At 39.3% G+C, this 24,113-nt stretch overlaps 1 protein-coding gene and 1 long non-coding RNA gene across 2 annotated transcripts in view; one reads left to right on the top strand and one right to left on the bottom strand.

The window, feature by feature from the left end:
- Positions 1–8,175, top strand: part of ntsr1 (neurotensin receptor 1 (high affinity)) — a gene marked incomplete at its 3' end in the record, with an annotated part of 84,636 nt that extends 76,461 nt beyond the window's left edge. The window contains exon 4 of the mRNA XM_079558062.1: positions 7,926–8,175. Within this exon, the coding sequence (XP_079414188.1) occupies positions 7,926–8,175 (250 nt within the window). The remainder of the gene's footprint in view (positions 1–7,925) is intronic.
- Positions 8,176–22,717: 14,542 nt separating this feature from the next.
- On the bottom strand, positions 22,718–23,514 carry LOC306964517. The gene is made up of 3 exons (XR_013792974.1): positions 23,403–23,514; positions 23,238–23,275; positions 22,718–22,751 (listed from the first exon to the last, which is right to left on the bottom strand). It is a non-coding gene; the product is annotated as an uncharacterized lncRNA (long non-coding RNA).
- Positions 23,515–24,113: the final 599 nt, after the last annotated feature.

Here is a 24,113-nt window from a genome sequence, read left to right as displayed (position 1 = left end):
TTGTGGAATAATTTGGAGATGGAAATGAAACAATGTCCAAACATCAACCTGCTCAAATATAAATACAAACAAAAGACTTTTGTAAAGTAGAGATAAGAAGAAATGAGTTGCCACTAGAGGGAGCAATAGAATCAAATTACATTTGATTCATTAAGGCAGAGTGTTTGGAACTGCCTGGAACGGTTGTCATTTCTATTGCTCAAAACAAAATAACGGGCTCATAAACCTCATCTTTTAATGCACTTTACAGCATAGGAACATCATCTACAAAATCAGCTGTTAGGGCAGCTGGGGGCAGGTTTGTTGATGGTCGTCTCAACTGGCCCGCTCTACACCCGGCTTTTTAACGCACCACTCGACGTAGGGGTTACATCATACACTGTACATAATAAAATATATATGAATAATAATAATACAATAAAAATGTAGATAGACATAGATTAATATTGTGTTGAGCATGGTAATCAGGGGCGGACTGGGACTGAAAAACAGCCCTGGACTCTGACCAGCCTGGCCTAAATTAGCGTAAATGTGCACTTACCACCCGCCTTAACGGAGCGAAGTTTCGCCAGTTTGGCTTTACCCAAATCTAAAAGTTTCTCGACTGGAGAGCAACAGTGTAACACCTCATTTGAAAGCTGAGACCTGCAAAAGTGATTGTAACTTTTTGTCAAGTCGTCGCATTTTTTGTCATATTTTTGTTGTTTTTTAATTACTTTTTTGTGGCCTTTTTGTTGCTTTTTTCATTGCTTTGTTGTTGTGCTTTTGTTGACTTTTCATCACATTTTTTGTCACGTTGTTGTTGCTTTTCTGGCACATTTTTGTTTTCTTTTCATCTTTAGCTTTTAGATTTGGGTAAAGCTCGGTTGAGGCGGGACCGGTGGCCCTAGAGCCAGTGGCCCTTCTGTGCTCTTCCAGAATGGACATATGGCCAGTCCGACCCTGATGGTAATGACAACTGGAGCAACAAGAACACGGAGTATAATATGTGTATTAATGTGCCCTTATGTCATAAAAACAAGTGAGCACGGGTGATATTTGACATTGGTAAACATGGGAAAGAAATATATGAATGGTCTGTTTGGTCTGTGTTAATGAGCATTTCTTCATCTTGTTTTGCTATTGTTCCATGTTGTTGTTTTGTTTACATGGATTGTACTATTGTGAAATGAAATGTTTTATCATTTTGAGTTGGGCTCATAAGCTTCTTCCTTCAGCCTACTCCTTTTGAGCAAAATGTATGCTCAAATAAAGAAATAGAATAAAATAAAAATAATATACAACCACTGGCCCTAACCCTAACGGAACAGGCCACCGTTTTTCCACGCTGAGATATGTTCTTACCTTGATACGTCCCTGTCTTTGTGCCCGTGGAAGAGCGTGGTCGCTTCTAACTTCACCCCCATTTGGAGCTGTAGGAATTAGAAGAGTGCTAATGCTAACATCTTTGGTCGTTTTGCGCGACTGAGCGCACGCACAAAGACCAGACAGGTACGTATCAACTCGTCTAAGCTCAGACATGGAACGTATGGAAAAACAGTGGCCTGTTCCTTTAAGGTCAGAGGACTCTTGCCTGAACCTAATTTTATTAGGACTATACCGAAGTTTGAACCTTTTTTTTTTTTTTTTTTTTCAACAATATTTTTATTGAATTTTCTCAAAAAGCAGGAATTGTTTTACAGGCTTTGACAGAAGTACAAAATGTATCAGAGTATTTATGATAATAATAATAAAATATAAGTGTATGGAAGCATACAAAACAGTGGCAGCCCGACCCAAGCATACCACAACAAACCAACCCCCCCCCCAAAGGTGCAGTAGTAAAAATTATGAGAAAAATAATTAATGAAATAAATAAAATAAAATCACTCCAAAACTCCAAATGCTATGCAATGCTTATGAAGTTACAAATCTCCACTTTCCATCAAGATATGTGACAGATCCACCCTTTCCAAATAAGTAATAAAGGGTTGCCAAATCTGATCAAATGAATCCCCTTTACCTTTCAAAATATAGGTTATTTTTTCTAATGCTAGAGCTGATGCCATTTCTCGTACCCAATGCCCTTCTTTTGGACATTCCATTTTTTCCCAGAAAAGTGCTATTAAACGTTTAGCGTGAAGTAGACCAAAATTAATAAGAGTTTTATAATTTTTGGGTATAAAAATATCTGTTGGATAAATTCCTAATATGAACAGTTTGGGATTTCTTTGTATTGTAATGTTTAGCATAGTATTAATAGCCTGTCCAATGCTCCCCCAGAATTCCTGTAATTTCTCACATTCCCACATGCAGTGATACAGGGTACCTTTTGCATTATTGCACTTTACACATGTATCTGGGATATTATTATCAAATGAATGTAGTTTGACAGGAGATATATATGTACGCATTATCCAGTTGACCTGTAAAAGTTGTAATCTTGTATTTACAGTCTGAGTATGGGCTTTTAAACACAGTGCTTCCCATTCGTCCAAAGAAATGTCCTCCCTAAGATCCTCTTTCCAAGCATTTAGTCTGTTAGCTGAGGATTCTGTAGATGAAATAATGAACAAATTGTACAAGTAAGAAACATGTCTTATTCAAAAACAGCTTCTTCAAGAATTGAAAGGGGAGGCAAAGTTAACTTGTTATTTTGTGAGGTTGAAATCAAGTTTCTCACCTGTAAATATTTGAAAAAGTTAGAATTGGGGATATTAAATGTAGTTTTTATCTGCTCAAAAGACATCATTACACCATCATGGTATAGGTCTTCAAGTTTTCCAAGCCCCCTTTTTGCCCACATATGAAATCCCGGATCAGATAAACCAGGTTTGAACTTATTATTACCCCAGATAGGATTATAACGAGAAAAATAATTTTTTTGTCCCAGTACTGTATGAGTCTTATACCAAATGTTGATCATATTACCTACAATAGGATTTTGATTTCTCTTCCTAAGCTCTTTAATTGGTGCAGAGTACAGAAACATACTCAAGGGCAGCTCAATGTGAAATAAGGAAGATTCTATCTCGACCCAAGTTGGTGGTTGTTCAGAAAAGTAAAACATCATCATTCTCAATTGCGCTGCCCAATAGTACCACTCAAAGTTCGGAACTTTGAGCCCACCCCGGTCAAAGGGCAAGTAGAGCAGTGCTAATCGAAGTCTGTGACGCCTATTATTCCAAAGAAATTTTGTAATTATTGACTTTAATTTGGAAAAAAGACCTAGTGGAACCGGTAATGGGATATTTTGAAATAAATAGAGAAGTTTAGGAAGTATATTCATCTTCACAATGTTAATACGGCCAATTATAGATATAGGTAGATTTGACCATCTATCTATAGACTCGGTAATATTTTGGATGATTGGGTCATAGTTAACTTCGCTTATTTTATTAACATCTGGCACAATTTGAATTCCTAGATAAGTTACAGAATTTGTGAGTTTAAATGCTGAAAGTGTGTCCGAGGATGCTGTTTTCTCTAATTCATTAAGAAGCATCAAGCAAGACTTAGAGTTATTAATTTTGTATCCAGAAAAACCTCCAAATACTTTAATAATATCTTGAACTGCCGGTAGGGAATGATTCAGTTTGGTTAAAAATAGAATGACATCGTCAGCGTAAAGTGCAATTTTATTTTCTATTTTACCCACTGTAATACCATTAATGTCCGTATGTCCTCGAACAGCAATAGCAAATGGTTCTAAAGCCATTGTGAAAAGAAGGGGCGAAAGAGGACATCCCTGGCGCGTCCCACGGGATATATTAAAGGGGCTAGAAATAATATTATTTGTAAGAATCTCAGCTGTTGGTTGTGAGTAGAGTAGCTTTACCCAAGCACAGAAGGTTTCACCACAACCAAATCGAGACAAAATTTCAAACAGATATGGCCACTCGACCCGATCGAAGGCCTTCTCTGCATCTAGTGATAGTATTGCAGAATCGGGGGCATTTCGTTTTTCATATAATATGTTAATTAGTCTTCTAACATTATGGAATCCTTGCCTACCTTTAATAAAACCGTTTTGATCAGTATTCATTATTGAGGGGAGGCATTCCTCCAACCTATGAGCTAATATTTTACAAAGAATCTTTGTGTCTGCATTTAAAAGGGAGATTGGTCGATACGACTGGCACACATCCCTAGCTTTGCCAGGTTTAGGTATCAATGTTATCGATGCGGCCCTCAAACTGGGTGGCAGTGTGCTTTCTTTAAATGATTCAATATACATTTCCAATAGTGGCTTTAAAATTTTGAATTTAAATTTTTTGTAGAAATCTATTGGCAAGCCGTCTGGGCCCGGGGCTTTTCCCAATTTCATTGAGTCTATTGCTTCCAAAATGTCCTTCATTGTTATATTGGCATTAAGTTTAATCTTGAGTTCCTCGGGAATCAATGGAATATTGAGATTATTCAAAAACATCTTTTGTGAATGATCAGAATTTGGACACTCTGAACTATAGAGCGTTTGGTAGAATTCACGAAAAGTGTTGTTTATTCCCTGAGGATCTACTACCAATTCACCTTTAATGTTTTTTATGGAATTAATTGTCCTTTCTGTTTGGAGTTGCTTCAGGCGCCAAGCTAGTAACCTCCCAGACTTCTCCCCTTGGTCATAAAATGATTGATGTACCTTCTTCAAGCTTTCAGCCGCCTTCCCTGCTGTTATTTCATTATATTGAGCCTTACAGAGTAACAGTTCCTGTTCGCACTGCATGCTTTTTTCCACATAAACTTTCTTTTCCAAAGTGCTAATCTTGGTTTCCAATTGTTCAAGAGATTGCCGCAACATCCTGGATTTGGTGGTGGTGAAGCTTAATATTTGGCCTCTTAAAAAAGCCTTAAAAGCTTCCCATCTTATAGCAGCTGAAGTTTCTGAAGAGTTTGTTTCAAAATAAAGATCAATTTGAGTGTTTATAAAATCTACAAATGTAGAATTTTGCAGCCATTTAATAGAGAAACGCCAGCGCGGTCTGCTTAGAGTCAAGTCTGAGTCATGGTAAATTAGGCAAACGGGAGCATGATCCGAGATTAGAATACTTTCATAACCACAGTACTGAATTTTATGTCTCAATGAAGCGGATATCAAAAAGTAGTCTATCCTAGAATACGTCTTATGTGTGGCCGAATAACAAGAGTAAGAAATGTCATTCGGATTCAGCTCCCTCCAGACCTCCACCAAGTTTAAATCTGACATAAAGTATGTAATGCACTTCCTTGCTTGAAGATGAGAGGCAGTTGAATTGGACGACCTATCCTTAATATGGTCTAAAACAACATTGAAATCGCCCCCAATTATATTCTGGCCATCTAGTGATGAGAGTTTTAGAAATAGGTCTTTAAAAAAATTAGGGGAATCTTCATTAGGGCCATAGACATTAACTAAATTTAATTTGGAGGACAAAAGAGTCCCTTGCACAATTAAATATCTACCTGCAGGATCACATATTGTATTAGTAATTTCCAATGGAATGTTTTTATGAATTAGGATCATTGTACCTCTTGCATGGGAGCTAAAAGAAGCAGAAAAAACAGAACCTGGCCATCTTTTACTAACTACAGAGACATTAGTGGAAAGAAGGTGGGTTTCTTGTAAAAATATTATATTTGCACGCAAACGTTTCAACCTATTCAACACTTGCTTAACTTTAGTCACTTTATTTAGACCCCTGCAGTTCCAGGATAATATCTTAATGTCCATAACCTGAGTCATAGCCGTATGCCCGGACTTTCCGTACAATATGGAGTGACAAAAGAAAAAGAAGGAGTGAGTAACTCAAAAAATAAAAACAAAAACAAAAAAACACCCTTTAAATACACCTTTGAAACCCAAACTTGAACCTTAAACAAAAAACATCCAACCCCTGAACATCCCGCAGCTTCCATGCGAAGCTTCCCTCCCTCTCGATTAGCCCTCCGCGCTATGTCTGGTACTACACTAGTGCTCGCTGCCGTGTTGAAAACAGCGTAGAACTCTGCAGTGCTTGTTACTACATTTTAACGTTACAAAGTAGTATGTAAAGGAAAAGAAAGAAGAGGGGAAATCGAACCTATGCAGGCAACAATTCCATTGACCATTATGTAAAGCAGATTACTCACACAAATTTTCAGAGATCAACGTTCAGCTAGAGTACAAGACTTAAGGCAAGTCCACGTCCAGAGTGTCCATAAAGCGCTCAGCCTCCGCGGGGGTGTCGAAAGTGTACCTGCGCTCTTCGTGGGTCACCATCAGACGTGCAGGGTAGAGCATTCCGTACCGAATCCCTTTCTGGCGAAGCTTCTGCTTGATCGATTGGAAACTTTTTTGCTTTTTGTGGACCTCCGCCGACAAGTCCGGGAAAAACATCACCTGTTGGTTCTTGTAGAAAACCTTTCCTTTGCGCCGAGCAGCATTCTGGATTAAAACCTTGTCTCGGAAGTTAAGAAACTTCATGATGAGAGCTCTCGGCGCGTTGCTTTGGTTCGGGTTTTTTGATGGGGGAAGACGGTGGCATCTCTCAATAACCAGCGGTGCCCGACGCGTATCCAAATCCAGAGCCTCGGGAAGCCAACTCTCCATGAAAGCGCACGCATCAGCGGTTTCGGCGCCCTCTGGCAGATTCACCAATCTAAGGTTTGACCTGCGGCTCCTATTTTCTTGGCTATCAACTTTGGCACACAGCATCTTCACCTCTTTCTCCAGTTTGCTCACTGTAGCTTGTAAATTGGCCACAATATCTTCAGCGTCAGATATACGAGTTTCTGCATGCGTCACTCTGCTAACACAACTTTGTACATCGTGTTTTATCTCTTGCATTGTAGAGAGCATTTCAACAAGTTTCCCAGAGAATTCAGCCTTTAATTCGTGAATGGCTTTCAAGATTTCTCCTGTGGTGAATTCAGAAGTTGTGTCGGTACTCTCCTCGTCATTCCCATCCTGTAGCATGCTAGCATCGATGCCTTCGGACATTTTCTCATCTTTCGGGGACCCCCTTGGTTTCTTAGGCATTTCTTCTTTTCCTTTCGTCTCCAGAGCAAAATTGCGTAAAGCTTTGAGGAAAAAGCAGAGTCTTTTAAGTCAGGATTCGCAAAAAGCAGCGGAGCTTACGAAAACGTGGCTTCCAACTAGGTGGCCATAACCGGAAGTCAGTTTGAACCTTTTTAGTCAAAATACAAAAAGACGAAATGGGTATTTTAGGGGTCACTATTGGACTAAAAAGGTAGGTAGGTAGGTTGACCATACACAACATCAACAAATCATAATTTGGCACAAACATCACACATCAGGCTAATTTTCGGCACTAATGATGACTTTTACAACATACTTTTATGGGCAAAAAATATTTTACCCTACAAAAAGAAAAAAAAAAATCAGGCATAGCTTCATGGCTCTCTAATCCACAACACAATTGGGTTAGAGATTTCGGATTTATGGCACCTCTGCTCAATGGGACATTTTCGGAATAATGGCTATTGGGTTGTCGGACTAATGGCATGGCACCAAAGTGAAGAGATTACTGCATGGCTGTTGAAGTGCTCCTAAGGTTTTATTACGCCATACAATATAGCTCCCCTTTTTATCCGCTTAGAAAATCGACATGTTTATTTTTGTGTGACTAGACTTGGATCGTGTAAAGGCCCACATAACCGTCTTTAAATATGGAAAACGTAAAAGAGCTTGGTCACTTCTAACTTCACCCCCGTCTGACCCCATAGAGGAGAAGAGGAGAGGCTAAATGCTAAGACATTTCCACCTTCGGGGCTGTGGACCAGAAATGGATGCTTCTATTTTCAAGTCATTTTAGATCAATATTGCCTCTTGAAATGTTTGAAGTGTTGAATAATGTTGCTTGTGTGGAATAGATGATGTCTGCTGTAAGACACTATAACACTTGACCACATTTCCCCCAGGTCTGAAACGTTTCCTGATTTCTAACCCGTTTGTCTTTGTGTCCCCGCAGTAACCTGTACGACTTCTACCATTACTTCTACATGCTGACCAACGTGCTCTTCTACGTCAGCTCCGCCATCAACCCCATCCTCTACAACCTGGTGTCGGCCACCTACAGGCAGATCTTCCTGTCCACGCTGCGCTACGTCTGCTGCCGCCACCCGCCCCGCAGGAAGCCCCGCCCCCTCACCCGCCACTCCATCTCCATCTCCAGCAACCACACGCTGTCCAGCCACACCGTCAAGGAGAGCGTCTACTGAGGAGGGTTTGGGAACGAGGAGAGCGTCAAGGAGAGCGTCTACTGAGGAGGGTCTGGGAAACGAGGAGAGCGTCAAGGAGAGCGTCTACTGAGGAGGGTCTGGGAAACGAGGAGAGCGTCAAGGAGAGCGTCTACTGAGGAGGGTCTGGAAACGAGGAGAGCGTCAAGGAGAGCGTCTACTGAGGAGGGTCTGGGAACGAGGAGAGCGTCAAGGAGGGCGTCTACTGAGGAGGGTCTGGGAACGAGGAGAGCGTCAAGGAGAGCGTCTGCTGAGGAGGGTCTGGGAACGAGGAGAACGTCAAGGAGAGCATTTACTGAGGAGGGTCTGGGAACGAGGAGAACGTCAAGGAGAGCATTTACTGAGGAGGGTCTGGGAACGAGGAGAACGTCAAGGAGAGCATTTACTGAGGAGGGTCAGGGAAACGAGGAGGGTATCAGGCTGACATCAAGGAGGGGTTTTACTGATGACGACTTTTTGCTCTTGGGTGAAGCGCAGACTCTGCCAAAGGGACACTTCACAGAGAGAACAGAAACCTCCAAGAGCAGGTCTGTCCGTGTTCCTAAAGCGAGCGAGGACCAGACCACGACCGCTGTTCCATCGAAACTGAACTGCTTTGTTGAGCCGAGCTTAAAGCACCACCAAGTGTGTTTACCAGGGCTCGATTTTCCCGGTTATTTGCCATATTCCCGTTATGCCAGTTTTGGGGATATGAGGCCTTTCCGAAACCATTCCCTCCTCCCTTCCCCTTACACCCTTCCACTCAGGCCTCAGTGAGGGCACCTTCAGGGCTGTGACTTTCAGACGCACTCTCCCTCGCCCCCACAAACTGCACAGCCCATAATGTTGCAAAAATCACAAGTTCAGCTGATCATTAAAAAAATATGCTCCATACAACAAAGCAATGAAGATTTGAATATGTTGTATTTACATTATACATTGTAGCTTAAATGTCTATATGACGATAAAAGGTGCTCCTAAATAAACATGGAACCGAGGTTGGTGCGTGTTGCTTGTGGGGCTGCTCTCCGGTGTAACACAGTGAGGGGAAGGAGCTTTTCACCCACGTCCCCTCACTGAGTGCTCCGTTTCGGACAGAACTCATGCACAAACTGAGTGTTGGGGGGTAGGGTGAGGGAGGAGGGAGCGGTTTCGGAAAGGCCCCAGGTGTTTATGTCACTGAGAAATCAGGAAACTCAAATCCCCTGTTTACGTGATCAAATAAGGAATCCCGGCTTTTTGTACTTAATATATATCCACGCTTACACTATGTTTTTATTCATCCACTACATCCTGAGCGACAGCAGGTTGTGGATAATTCATCACCCATCCTGGAGCCGTCTTTGGAGGGAGTGGGTGGAGCTGATGAAGTTAACCGATAGTGGACGGAGGACTTTATCCAGCTCTGCGTCGTGGAAAACCAGCCGCCTTGAAACAGTCGCCCACAGTTTCTTTCCATCTTAAATATTCGCCACTTTCAGGTCTTTCATGGTTGAGATAAAAAAACTCAGTCTCCTCTCGACTTCAGAAACTCTTCGGACTCTCCGCCATCTTTGTTTACGATTAACGGCGCGTGCGCAAGAAATGGCATTTACCTTTTCAGGCTTTTATCATGGGACAACTTACCCGATAATAACCGGGAAACTCGAGCGCTTGTAAACTCACTCCATGAAAGAAAAGAAGAACGTTCCCTCAGCAACTTTTCCTACAACATAACGCTGCTGCTTGATGATTAATGACAACACTTTTTTTTACTGTTTAAAGCCTATATTTTCAACAGACAGCACCATGACAGGGAGATACTTTAGGCAGCTCCTACTATAAGAAACAAATATAGCTCCTCATTTACTTCTGAATTCTAGAATTCCACTGGTGAGAAGCTTAACTCGACGGCCGAATGTAAAACGACGAGCAGCTTGTTCCCACAGTTAGCCGGTTCCAGCTTCAGTTCTTCAGTTTCCCACTGACGAAGTGCTGGTACACTCTTGGTCAGCTGGACGTCAAGAAAACAACACGACACCTGGCATTTTGAAACATCTGAAGCTTCAGTGAGGGCTGACTTCAGCTAAGAGACAAACGGAGACGCCAACGCAGTGGTCGGTGTTTCTTTACGTCAACGAGAACTAGAAGGACGAGGTCTTTGAGGAGATCCAACGGTACAAGGGCAGCTCCTCAACGAACGGATAAACTTTAAAAAGACATGGCAAAGGAACTAGGGGAAGGTGGGAATAAACGGCCAAAGAAACGCCCTCATTTTGACATCCTGGACGCAGAACCAGCACCGATCCAGGACCTCGGTGGACAAGCCCAACATGACGCAGCTCAGAGTTGTTCCACACTGGTCTCAGAAAACGAGACACCAAAGAGAGGCTTCTGTATAAATCCCAAACAAAAACGTATATTTATACTGGACGTGAGTGACGGCACCAGCTTGTTGTGTCGTTATCGGGTCAGTGAGGACGACAAAAACATGAACCTAAGTCAATCCTGAATGTAGAGGGAGCTGGAGCCTATTGTGCATGTTTTTAGAACGACGGGAGAAACTAAAGCACCGGACTCAGACAGGAGAAGTCGGTTACGAAGCTTTTAAAGATATAAAGCTCCCACACACAAACTGTAATATTTTAAAGTTCAATTTTGAATGTGGATTAGTGCAAACACCGTAAGGCAGACCGTGACCGACAAATATGTGAGAAAAAACCCTAAAAAACTCTTAAAAACAACCATCAATATTTTTGAAACTCAGTGGAGAGTTACTGAATCTACTTATTTCTCTGACTCATTAGCCAAAAATGCCGCACCTACTGTTGAAAAAGTCATATTTACTAAAGTCAGTACTTCCGGGGTTAGCGTAGCTGCTGCGCCGTTAGCATTCTCCACTATCCCGAATGTACCGATTTTGGTAAATATGACTTTAGCAGTATTTTTGGCTAATGGGCCTGATAAATAAGTATGTTCAGTAACTCTCTGTTGAGTTTCAGAAATATTGATTGTGGTATTAAAGAGTTTTTTGTAGTTTCTCACACATCTGCAGACCCAGAAGTAGAGCTGTCACGTCACCACTTAACAAACGAATAGATACAGATGGTATCGCTGGAATCGCCCATATACGGTCATGTTTGAAAACAGTTAAGAGGGAAAATAATTTGGAGAAAAATCTAAACTTTCTGTAATGTCCGAGAGGACATGTAAAAGTGCTTGAATTATTGGAATCTGTGCTCCTTTTGAAAATGTTTGGACTATTTCATTGCTAATGCAACAATAACTGTTTACTTTTGACTTTTTTTCTGCTCATTCCATTGATAAACGTATTTCAAGAATGTCCAAACCTGCTCATAATCAGCATTAAAGCAGAACTTAGTAACTTGTTTACCTTAATAAATCCTTTCCGTAGTCCCTCTAGCTAGCACCAGTTAAACAGTATTTACAACCAAGTTTGAATGAAAAAAATGATCTCCATTGTGTAATTGGATGTACAATATCCCTCTGTCCCTTTGTCTTTTCTGTCATTGTAGGATTTACTCTCACGGACAATTAATGAGTAAAAAAACACAACATGCTACAACACCTGCAGTGACACTTAAGGCCTCTAGGGGCACAAGTTACTTAGTTCTGCTTTAAATGTCTTTCAATATAATCATTCCTCATGTGATCCAGCCGCTCGTGTGATAAAAGCCTGGTCTCTTTACGAAGTCGCTGTTCAAAACGGGGTTCACGTTTCTCTGTCAGAGTCGGTGACAGTTTCTCCGTGTGATGGATCTGAAACGACTCGTGCGGAGAATCCAAACCCTCCAGAACAAAGCGGTTCATGTTTGTTTTGGCTTAGCGCTCGTTTATTTCCCTGACGCAACATGTCTGAAGTCTTTGTAAATGTTGCATCAGTGCTTTTAAAAGGGAGAGGACCAAAGACAAAGGCTTCTGCTCTGAGGAGGAACTATGGGCTTTAGGCGGAGGACGACACGGCGTCTCAAAACCACAAGCTCATCTCAAAGCTCCACTGTTGTGACTCAGACTTTCACCTGGACACAAATAGTTCATCATCATTTTAGTCAAAGTCACATTTTTGTGACTAAAACGAGACAAAAAAACAAACAAATAAAAAGTATGTTAGTGAGATGAAATCTGCAGATGTTTTGCTCTAAAACGACGTCAAAAGTAAAAAACATTAATAACAAAACACGTTTTCAGCTTCACTCTTTTTTAAAGTGAATAAAACTTTTCCATATGTATTAAACTGCCTAAATCAGGGTTTCAGTGGGGCATTAAGTCACTCGATGAATTGTGCCAAAATCAAGGCCTTAAATGTCATTAAAAATCATTAAATTGGATGAAAACTGGCATTTATTGGAAGATTTTGACATTGGTCAAAAATGTTGTATTGGGATATGGTCTAAAACCGGGGATGCACGATAATATCTTTGCCTTTTGACGGCATCACCGATCAGCCGATGAATCTTTTTACAGTCGATGATTCTAAGCCTTTGTGTCCTCCTGCAGCCCGGAGCTGCTGCAGATTCACGACCGCAGCAGATACACACCAGGCAAGGCATGTTTATTTATACCGTGCATTTTGTACACATGGCAACTCAACGCGTCGAGATGCTCTCCCCTGGACTCCTGTTTTAGATGAAAAATACAAAGAATTTTCCAGCGAGTTTTTCTTTACTTCGTACATCGTTTTTTTTTTTTTACATCAAAGTCACTTCAACATTTTCACCGCAACAAAATGTGACAAAGACGAGGAAATGCACTGTGAACCTGCACTCATGTTCAACACGAGAACAGAGCGAGTCCTAAACCGATGTGTTAGCTTTGTATTACAGAGAAAAATAATAAAGATGACAGTCGAAGTTAGGGATGGATACTTTTGGGGTAATTTTGTCGATACCGATAATGGTCATTTCAGGTGATATGGGTGAATGTATTTCAATCAATATACATTTCTAAAACTCTTGTTATTTTATAAAATGAATTGGTCAATTAAAATGATGTTACTTTAACTTGTTATTTAAACAATGCTAATGTGAAATTAAATATATAAACAAAATTTAAAATGAATACTTAAATGACAAACAGAACCTAAACCAGAATGATATGCCTTGTGGACTGTTTTGGCTCAGAACAAAGAAATAAATCATCCGTTTGTGTTGATAATTGCTGCCCTGCCTTCTTTTTACATATGCAAATTAGTATCGATGCTTTTTGTCCAATATCGATACTTAAAAATTAGCCGCTTGGTATCGATATATCAATACTTTGGTATCGATCCGCCCATCCCTAGTCGAAGTGCTATGAACAAAGGGCATGTTCCTTTAACACTGCATTTTTCCTGTCGTTTCATCCTTTTGTTGGGTTTTCATACTTGACACTTTTAATTTCACCGTTTGTTACGTTCACTTGAACAGTTTGTACACTTTAGCTCTCAGTTGGTTCACAGTATTTTCACATTAACTTTCGGTTAGCACAGTTTGTTCAACACTCAGTTCACACGGTTTGATTTTCCTTTAGACACAGGTTATACACAGTGGAGTGAAACAAAAACAAACAATTGGAAGCAAGACAGCAGCGTGGTTAGGTCCACCAGGCAAGGCCAATCTTAGCGAGGACGCAAGGACGCCAGCAGACCCCGGACAACAACAAACCGAGAGAGATTAAAGGGATATTTCAGGATTTTTGACATAGGGCCTCATTTCCTAGTTATCCAGAGTGTTTCTGATTTCTGGAGATATTTTTTTTTGTAGTTCAAGAAGTTCTTATATTATAGAGTTTCGTAGCGCTAGGCTAGTGCTAGGCTAGCGCATTTCTACGATATCAGCTAGCCTGCATTAAAAACAGTGTGACCCGCTCCACAGAGCACCTGAGGCAAATCACTTATAACACCAGACTAACCATATAAATGTCTGTGTCCATAGAATAATTTTAACCAGCATCTGCTTTGTGGTTGTATAAGCTTCGCAGCGGCGGAGTGATCTGCTAGAAAATAGTCCCTCAAAATGCGATCATTCATGTGATGCAAGGTCAGTTATATTCCAAAAATGATTCTATGGACACAGACATTCATATGGTTAGTCTGGTGTTATAAGTGATTTGCCTCAGGTGCTCTGTGGAGCGGGTCACACTGTTTTTAATGCAGGCTAGCTGATACCATAGAAATGTGCTAGCCTTGCATTAGCCTAGCGCCACGAAACTCTTCAAAGATACGAACTGCATGAATTACAAAAAAAAGATATCTCCAGAAATCAGCAACACTCTGGATAACTAGGAAATGAGGCCCTATGTCAAAAATCCTGAAATATCCCTTTAAATAAAACTGGTAATGCCACACAAAGCAAAGGTGAATCTGTCACAGGCTCAGATTTGGCATCACTTCATTCTCATGTCAGTGATTATTCTCATGTCATGTCACAGACAAGGAGACTCTAGACTCAGAATCACAATTCATTAGTGTGACGTCAACAAAAAGAAATACACAAAGAAAGTATTTGTTTTTTACTAAGATGTGACACAGAGACAGAGCTACTCAGAACCCCGAGCTTTTAGAAGACTCAAACCCAAAGTAAAACTCATTATTTGATTGATGTTTATTCACTTTTAGACGACTCAAACCCAAAGTAAAACTCATTATTTGATTGACGTTAATTCACTTTTAGAAGACTCAAACCCAAAGTAAAACTCATTATTTGATTGATGTTTATTCACTTGTGTATTTGTTGTAGAGTTTATACATTTTGGGCAGAACTGTTACATTGATTTCCTGTCCCAAAATAAAGTGCAAATATAGAAACATAATTAACAGTATTGGCTCAAACTTCTGTTATCGCATCAGTAGATGTTTGTCTGTTTGATGAAGCGTTTGCAAATCCGATATGGATTCAGATGATTCAGAATATAATACAATAAATAAAGTGATCTGCAGAGTTACTCTCACTTCTGTTCACCCCTCAGGGGGATTCCAGCTCCTCTCTTGTTTATTTCATATTTTATTCATACGGCGAGCTCGGCCTCAGGCATCGCGGTGAGAGACGCTTTGTCGTCGTCAGCCTGGGGGTGGGGGGTGGGGGTGTGTGTGTGAAAAAACACACAAACAACACAGCAGGAAAAAGATCCATTTAGATCTCAGCTTTCAAATCAGGCGCTGGCCTATAGGCTGTGAGAAGCTTTTAGATTTGGGTAAAGCCGAACAGGACACATTTACGACATGGACACATTTACGGCTCATTTCTGGAGCCGAGTCTTCGTTTCAAAGAGCCGTTCAAAAGACTGGCTCTTTTTAGTGTGAAATGTGGAAAACCTGACCCCGTCTGAACCGAGCGGGTTTTCTCCAGTTCGGCTCTATCCAAATCTAAAACCTTCTTGAAAAAAGCAACACAAAAGTGGCAAAAATGTGATAAAAATGTTTGATGAAAATGCAACAAAAACGTGATGGAAAAAATGGTCAAAACAATGTTAAAAATCTACTCCTCAAACTGTTCAACCACATCCTTTTGCTTATGCAAAACTACCCCCTTTAACTTTCCACATTTTGCCATACTGTGTGTGGACCATAAACATAAATATATTTCATTGAAATTTGATGTGAAAGACACACACTAAGTGACACATAATCAATTTCATTGAACATGATTTGGAATTTATTTATATTTTATAAATAAAAAACTGAAAAGTCCATCCATCCATTTTCTTCTGCTTTATCCGGGGCCGGGTCGCGGGGGCAGCAGTCTCAGCAGAGATGCCCAAACTTCCCAGTCCACACACACCTCCTCCAGCTGTTCTGGGGGGACCCCGAGGCCACATCAGCCCAGCTAGAACAACAGAACAACTATTAGTCATACACTTCTCATGGCAGAGTAGCATTTTTAAAAGAAAACCAGAAGAAGTCCTGTTTTCTGTTTGCCATAAGCCACATGGAGGACACAGCAAAAATGTGGAAGAAGGTGCTTTGGTCAGGTGAGACCAAAATGGCTTGTTCAGCCACTCAGCTGTGGTCAGTGCTGTCCTTGTTCGGTCAGTAAGTTTATGAGGACGGCCGGGTCTTGGTAGGTTTGCAGTGATGCCATACACGTATTTAACAGTAGTCCGAGAGATTTTCAAAGCTTTGTAAAGCTTTTTATAACCTAACCCAGCTTTATACTTCTCAATAACTTTATCCCGGACCTGTCTGGTGTGTTCTTGGACTTCATGATGCTTCTGCTCCACAATAGTCTTTAACAGACCTCTGAGACCATCACAGAGCAGCTGTATTTGAACTGACATTAGAAACACACAGGTAGACTCTATTTAGTCATTGGGTCAACATGTGATCATTCAGAAATCATCAGGAAACTTCTGAAGGCAGTTGGTTGCACTAAAAGGAAATGGACACATGGATACTTTTGCAAACCCCAGTATTCAGTTCTTTATTTATAAAACAAATTCAAAACCATGTATACATTTCATTTCATTTCTCGATTGTGTGTCACTTAGTGCGTGTCTTTCACATCAAATTTCAACTAAATATATTTTTGTTTATGGTCCATAGTATAGCAAAATGTGGAAAAGTTAAAGGGGGCCCATACTTATGCACACCACTGTATCAACTTCATTATTGTGTTGACTCGCAGCTCATTTCATTTAGATGCATTTTATTTACATTGTCAGTAAAATGAGAACAAATATCCACTAATATTCTGTCATTTTCCCCCTGAAGGCTTTTAAAGGTATTTAAAGGTGGTTTGTGTCCAGGTGGAAGTGGAAGTTTATTTCAAGCTCCGTGTTGTTTACGAACAGGAAGTGCATGTACAAAGATTTTAAAATAATGTAAAGTTTGTGTTAAAAATGTAAATTCTGCCGTTTGGATGTAAATAGCAGCTTTATGTCTTATTTTTTTTGCTCAAACACGGCTAACTCTCGCTCTTAAAGAATGTCCCGTGCTGTGTTGGTATTTTGGATTATTTTGTCATTGTGGAGGCCAGTTCTGCTGCAAGACAGACTATTTTCAATATAACTCTGTGTTTTACGTGTTCTGTACAAAAGTGTTTGTGTTTTCCATTTAATGTGTCGTCGATGTGAAGTTTAAACCACGGCGTGTCCCATTGGAGCTAACCACTGTGCCACCGAGCACAGAGCAGAACCTTTTCATGAGACGCCGCAGGAGAAACAGGGGAAATGTAAATGTCGAGGTTTTAATGTGAATCTTCTGCTGTAGAGACATGAATACAGTTCACCTCCTGAACCGAGCACATGATCTGCTGTTCAGCTTTACTCAAATCTAAAATGGTCAAAATAGCGACAAGAATGTGAGGAAAATGAGGACGAAAATGCAAAAACGCACTGAAAAAGTGATAAAAAAAAAAGTGACAGCAACACGTGAGGAAAAAGATCCGATAAGATTAATTTTGTATCTTTCCGATGAGGCGTTACCCTTAGGCTGTGAACTCGAGAAGCTTTTAGATTTAGGTAAGGCTGAACTGGGGAAAATGTGCTCGGTTCAGGCGGGGGTTAAGTTCAAGGTTCGAAGTAGAACTTTAATCAGCAATAAGAAGGGAGTGAGACAAAAGATGTTTTTGGTAAAGCTTTTATTGAAAATAACAATGAAACTGAAATTGTCTGATTTTGCAGCAGATCAAACGTTTAGGATTTATAAATATAATACAATACAGATGAGTGGGTTCCATTCAGCCCCATTCACGGTAATGGTCCCGAATCCTGTGAAACTTAAATGGCCGCCTGCTCCTTAAAAGGGCAAAAAGGTGGGCGGAGCCTCCACAGTCAAAGCACTGAACATGCTTCCACTATGATACAGATATACAGAAACCAGGATGGTTACAAATATTTCCCTTTCCCCAGCGTTGTCTCAAGGGTCATAGCGACAAAAACAAATGGAAGCAATAGAAGCTCTTCAATCCGTTCTGGCTCAGCTCACAATTATCCAGAAATGAAAACTGAAGCCTTGGAATGTGCAAGGAATGTTCCCAAGAGTTATGATAGAGTCATGATAGAGCTATGATAGAGTTATGATAGAGTTATGATAGAGCTATGATAGAGTCATGATAGAGTTATGATAGAGTTATGATAGAGTTATGATAGAGCTATGATAGAGTCATGATAGAGTTATGATAGAGTTATGATAGAGTTATGATAGAGTTATGATAGAGTCATGATAGAGTTATGATAGAGCTATGATAGTCATGATAGAGTTATGATAGAGCTATGATAGAGTCATGATAGAGTTATGATAGAGTTATGATAGAGTTATGATAGAGCTATGATAGTCATGATAGAGTTATGATAGAGCTATGATAGAGTCATGATAGAGTTATGATAGAGTTATGATAGAGTTTTGATAGAGTTATGATAGAGTCATGATAGAGTTATGATAGAGCTATGATAGTCATGATAGAGTTATGATAGAGCTATGATAGAGTCATGATAGAGTTATGATAGAGTTATGATAGAGTTATGATAGAGCTATGATAGTCATGATAGAGTTATGATAGAGCTATGATAGAGTCATGATAGAGTTATGATAGAGTTATGAAAGAGTGATGATAGAGTCATGATAGAGTTATGATAGAGTCATGATAAAGTTATGATAGAGTGATGATAGAGCTATGATAGAGTTATGATAGAGCTATGATAGAGTCATGATAGAGTTATGATAGAGTTATGATAGAGCTATGATAGTTATGATAGAGTGATGATAGAGTCATGATAGAGTTATGATAGAGTCATGATAAAGTTATGATAGAGTGATGATAGAGTGATGATAGAGTCATGATAGAGCTATGATAGAGTTATGATAGAGCTATGATAGAGCTATGATAGAGCTATGATAGAGCTATGATAGTCATGATAGAGTTATAATAGAGCTATGATAGAGTTATGATAGTTATGATAGAGTCATGATAGAGTTATGATAGAGTTATGATAGAGTCATGATAGAGCTATGATAGAGCTATGATAGTCATGATAGAGTTATAATAGAGCTATGATAGAGTTATGATAGAGTCATGATAGAGTTATGATAGAGTCATGATAGAGTTATGATAGAGCTATGATAGTCATGATAGAGTTATAATAGAGCTATGATAGAGTCATGATAGAGCTATGATAGAGTTATGATAAGATAAGATAAGATAAGATAAGATGGTACTTTATTGATCTCACAGATGGAGAAATTCTGTCATGATAGAGCTATGATAGAGTCATGATAGAGTTATGATAGAGTTATGATAGAGCTATGATAGAGTTATGATAGAGTGATGATAGAGTCATGATAGAGTTATGATAGAGTTATGATAGAGCTATGATAGAGTCATGATAGAGTTATGATAGAGTTATGATAGAGCTATGATAGAGTTATGATAGAGTGATGATAGAGTCATGATAGAGCTATGATAGAGTTATGATAGAGCTATGATAGAGTCATGATAGAGTTATGATAGAGTTATGATAGAGCTATGATAGAGTTATGATAGAGTGATGATAGAGTCATGATAGAGTTATGATAGAGTTATGATAGAGCTATGATAGAGTTATGATAGAGTTATGATAGAGTTATGATAGAGTCATGATAGAGTTATGATAGAGCTATGATAGTCATGATAGAGTTATAATAGAGCTATGATAGAGTCATGATAGAGCTATGATAGAGTTATGATAAGATAAGATAAGATAAGATAAGATAAGATAAGATAAGATAAGATAAGATGGTACTTTATTGATCTCACAGATGGAGAAATTCTGTCATGATAGAGCTATGATAGAGTTATGATAGAGCTATGATAGAGTCATGATAGAGTTATGATAGAGCTATGATAGAGTTATGATAGAGTCATGATAGAGTTATGATAGAGTTATGATAGAGCTATGATAGAGTTATGATAGAGTGATGATAGAGTCATGATAGAGCTATGATAGAGTTATGATAGAGCTATGATAGAGTCATGATAGAGTTATGATAGAGTTATGATAGAGCTATGATAGAGTTATGATAGAGTCATGATAGAGTTATGATAGAGCTATGATAGAGTTATGATAGAGTCATGATAGAGTTATGATAGAGTTATGATAGAGCTATGATAGAGTTATGATAGAGTGATGATAGAGTCATGATAGAGTTATGATAGAGTTATGACAGAGTTATGATAGAGCTATGATAGAGTTATGATAGAGCTATGATAGAGCTATGATAGAGTTATGATAGAGTTATGATAGAGCTATGATAGAGTTATGATAGAGTCATGATAGAGTTATGATAGAGTTATGATAGAGCTATGATAGAGTTATGATAGAGTCATGATAGAGTTATGATAGAGTTATGATAGAGCTATGATAGAGTTATGATAGAGTCATGATAGAGTTATGATAGAGCTATGATAGAGTTATGATAGAGTTATGATAGAGCTATGATAGAGCTATGATAGAGTTATGATAGAGTCATGATAGAGTCATGATAGAGTTATGATAGAGTTATGATAGAGCTATGATAGAGTCATGATAGAGTTATGATAGAGCTATGATAGAGTTATGATAGAGCTATGATAGAGTTATGATAGAGTTATGATAGAGCTATGATAGAGTTATGATAGAGCTATGATAGAGTCATGATAGAGTTATGATAGTTATGATAGAGCTATGATAGAGTTATGATAGAGTCATGATAGAGTTATGATAGAGTTATGATAGAGCTATGATAGAGTTATGATAGAGTTATGATAGAGCTATGATAGAGCTATGATAGAGCTATGATAGAGTTATGATAGAGTCATGATAGAGCTATGATAGAGTTATGATAGAGTTATGATAGAGTCATGGTAGAGTTATGATAGAGTTATGACAGAGTTATGATAGAGTCATGGTAGAGTTATGATAGAGTTATGATAGAGTCATGATAGAGCTATGATAGAGTTATGATAGAGTTATGATAGAGTCATGGTAGAGTTATGATAGAGCTATGATAGAGTTATGATAGAGTTATGACAGAGTTATGATAGAGGTATGATAGAGTGATGATAGAGTAATGATACAGTTATGATACAGTTATGACAGAGTCTTGATAGTCATGATAGTCATGATCGAGTTATGATCGAGTTATGATATAGTTATGATAGAGTTATGATAGAGTTATGATAGAGTTATGATAGAGTTATGAGAGAGTTATGAGAGAGTTATGAGAGAGTTATGATAGCTGCTTCACTCACTCGGGCACATTCCATATGTCACGACCAAACACTAGCGAAAATCAGATCCAATGGTATCAAATGAGTTCACCTCCCACCTGATACAACACAAACTCATCAGGACAAAGTCATGACAGAAAATGGTCTTTAAAGGTTCTAAACCTTTGATCAGCTGCAAACATAGATGATTTCAGTTTCACTAAAAACATCTTTTGTCTCACTCCCTTTTCTTCTTGTTGCAGATTTAAGTTCTACTTGAAACTTGTTAAGATCCAACCATGAGTAATGTGAATGTCTTAAACTTTTGATCAGGACTGTATCAGAAAAAGAGGTATCACAAATGTTCTGTCATTTTTCTTTTCACTTAAAAATGAGGCGTTTTATTCAAGAACATGACCACAATTGCAGATAATTTCAGGAACAAAATTCAAATGTAAAACATCATACACATCAATGTGAAAGTATTTATGTACTCTGAAAGTATTTATGTACTCTGAAGGTATTCTCCCAACACAGAACAAAAGAAATCATTTAGATTCAGCCCTTTTTGAATCAAATGTAATGATTTTAACTCTAAAGTCTTAAATGAACTGCAGTGGTTCCCGTGGTGATCTTCTCCCAGACGCCCCAGTTCGTCTCATCCTGAGGTTTATCTGTAAAAACTCTCTTGATTTGGTTTAGTCTGAGCTCAGGGATTGTGGAGCTCCTTTGGGCCAGGCCTCAGCCCGCGTTAATCCTGCTCTGTGGACTGTACAGACTGAATGTTTTCATACGAATGTGTCATGTTGATGTTTTCCTTTCTGCCTCAGACGAACCACACGGAGAGAGAGGTTTGTGTCTCTTCTTTTAGACATTTGTTTATGAAACATTAAACATGACGTGTCTGACTGAGCCTCGTGTCGTTGTTTTAAAGAGACGTCTCTGGATATTATTGTTATTATACTATTGTTAATAACCTGACAAATATAAGAAGAAATGTAATGCAAGTGTTATTGTTTCTGTGTCAGAGTTTGTAGCCATTTAAGGGGAAACTAGAGAACAAATCTTCATTCATCTTCTTCTGCTCTAGCCCATGGTTATTTAGTTTACTTACGTTTTATTTCCATTCAGAATAAAGTCTCTTGCTCTAAGGGGCGGGTCTTTTGTGTCATGACCAGTGTTGGGGGAGTTACTTTTAAAAAGCAACCTAACCTAACCCTTATCTTTACCTAACCCTAACAACCCAAACCTAACCCTTATCTTTACCTAACCCTAACAACCCAAACCTAACCCTTATCTTTACCTAACCCTAACAACCCAAACCTAACACTTATCTTTACCTAACCCTAACAACCCAAACCTAACACTTATCTTTACCTAACCCTAACAACCCAAACCTAACACTTATCTTAACCTAACCCTAACAACCCTAACCTAACCCTTATCTCAACCTAACCCTAACAACCCTAGCCTAACCCTTATCTTAAAGGAATAGGCCACCGTTTTTACATACTGAGATATGTTCTTACCTAACCTTAGACGAGTTAATATATACGCAGCCTCTCCCACATGTCACATAGCTCCAAAAAAGCTCACGATAGAAGCTACCAAGCTCCTCCACGTGTTCCCTATTTAAATAAAGTTACGTGAAGTGTTTTCAAGCGAAGTATATTTACACAGAAATGTAACATGTCGATTTTATAAACAGATAAAAAGGGGTACTATATTGTGAGGCGTAATGATACGAGGAGCACAACGTCCGCGCAGTAACTCCTAAAGGTTATTGACGGAAGTGAGCGGGGGGAAGTCTTTACGGACTAAGACCAGACGGGTATATATTAACTCGTCTAAGGTTAGGTAAGAACATATCTCACCCTAACCCTAACCCTAATCCTAAACCTAACAACCCTAACCTAACCTAACAACCCTAACCTAACCCCAATCTTAACCTAACCCTAACAACCCTAGCCCAACCCTTATCTTAACCTAGCCCTAACATCCCTAACCTAACCTTAATCTTAACCCTAACCTAGCTCTAATCTTACTGTAACCCTAACAACCCTAACTAATCCTAAACCTAACAACCCTAACCTAACCTTAATCTTAACCTAACCCTAACAACCCTAACCTAACCCCAATCTTAACCCTAACCTAGCTCTAATCTCAACCTAACCCTAACAACCCTACCCTAACCTAGCCCTAACGATTTTAAACTAAACCTAACAATAATTGTAAAACATGAATTATTTATAAATAATACCGTGGTGGATCTGCTCCTACCAGCAGAGGGCGCACTATCACGGCAGATCCGCCTCACCGTCGTGGATCTGTCTCGGCTCCGGGTCTGCAGCTTTGTGTTATTGGCCGCACCTGCTGCACCTGCCACAGGAGGGCGCCACACAAAGACAAAACACTTACACTTTCAGAAACTCTTGTGTAAACACAGAGCCAGCTCAGTGAACGTGTGAAAACGTGTGAAAACGCTGCCATTCATCTGCCAGGCCTGTGTGAGGCAGCGTTGACGGAAATGGAATTTTATTTTAGATGATTTAGTGAAATTATTATCTTCAGTTTTAATCTAGTTTTCGACTCAAATTGGCAATGAATTTAGTCGACTTTTTAATACTTATTATAATCATTTAAAGCTCCTCTGCTTCATGAACAAAGCTTAGTTTGTGTCTCTTTTTGTTGTGTTTTCATGCTGGCTTTCGTTGTTAATTAAAAAAATAAAATAATCAAGAAGCTTTTAGATTTGGGTAAAGCCAAAGTGGAGTTAAGCGTGATAAAATACTTTGAGCTTTG

Source organism: Gobius niger, assembly GCF_951799975.1.
Source record: "Gobius niger genome assembly, chromosome: 6".
Classification (NCBI taxonomy): domain Eukaryota; kingdom Metazoa; phylum Chordata; class Actinopteri; order Gobiiformes; family Gobiidae; genus Gobius; species Gobius niger.
The sequence above is the reverse complement of the archived record's forward strand: the minus strand, read 5'-3'. Positions and strand labels throughout refer to the sequence as shown.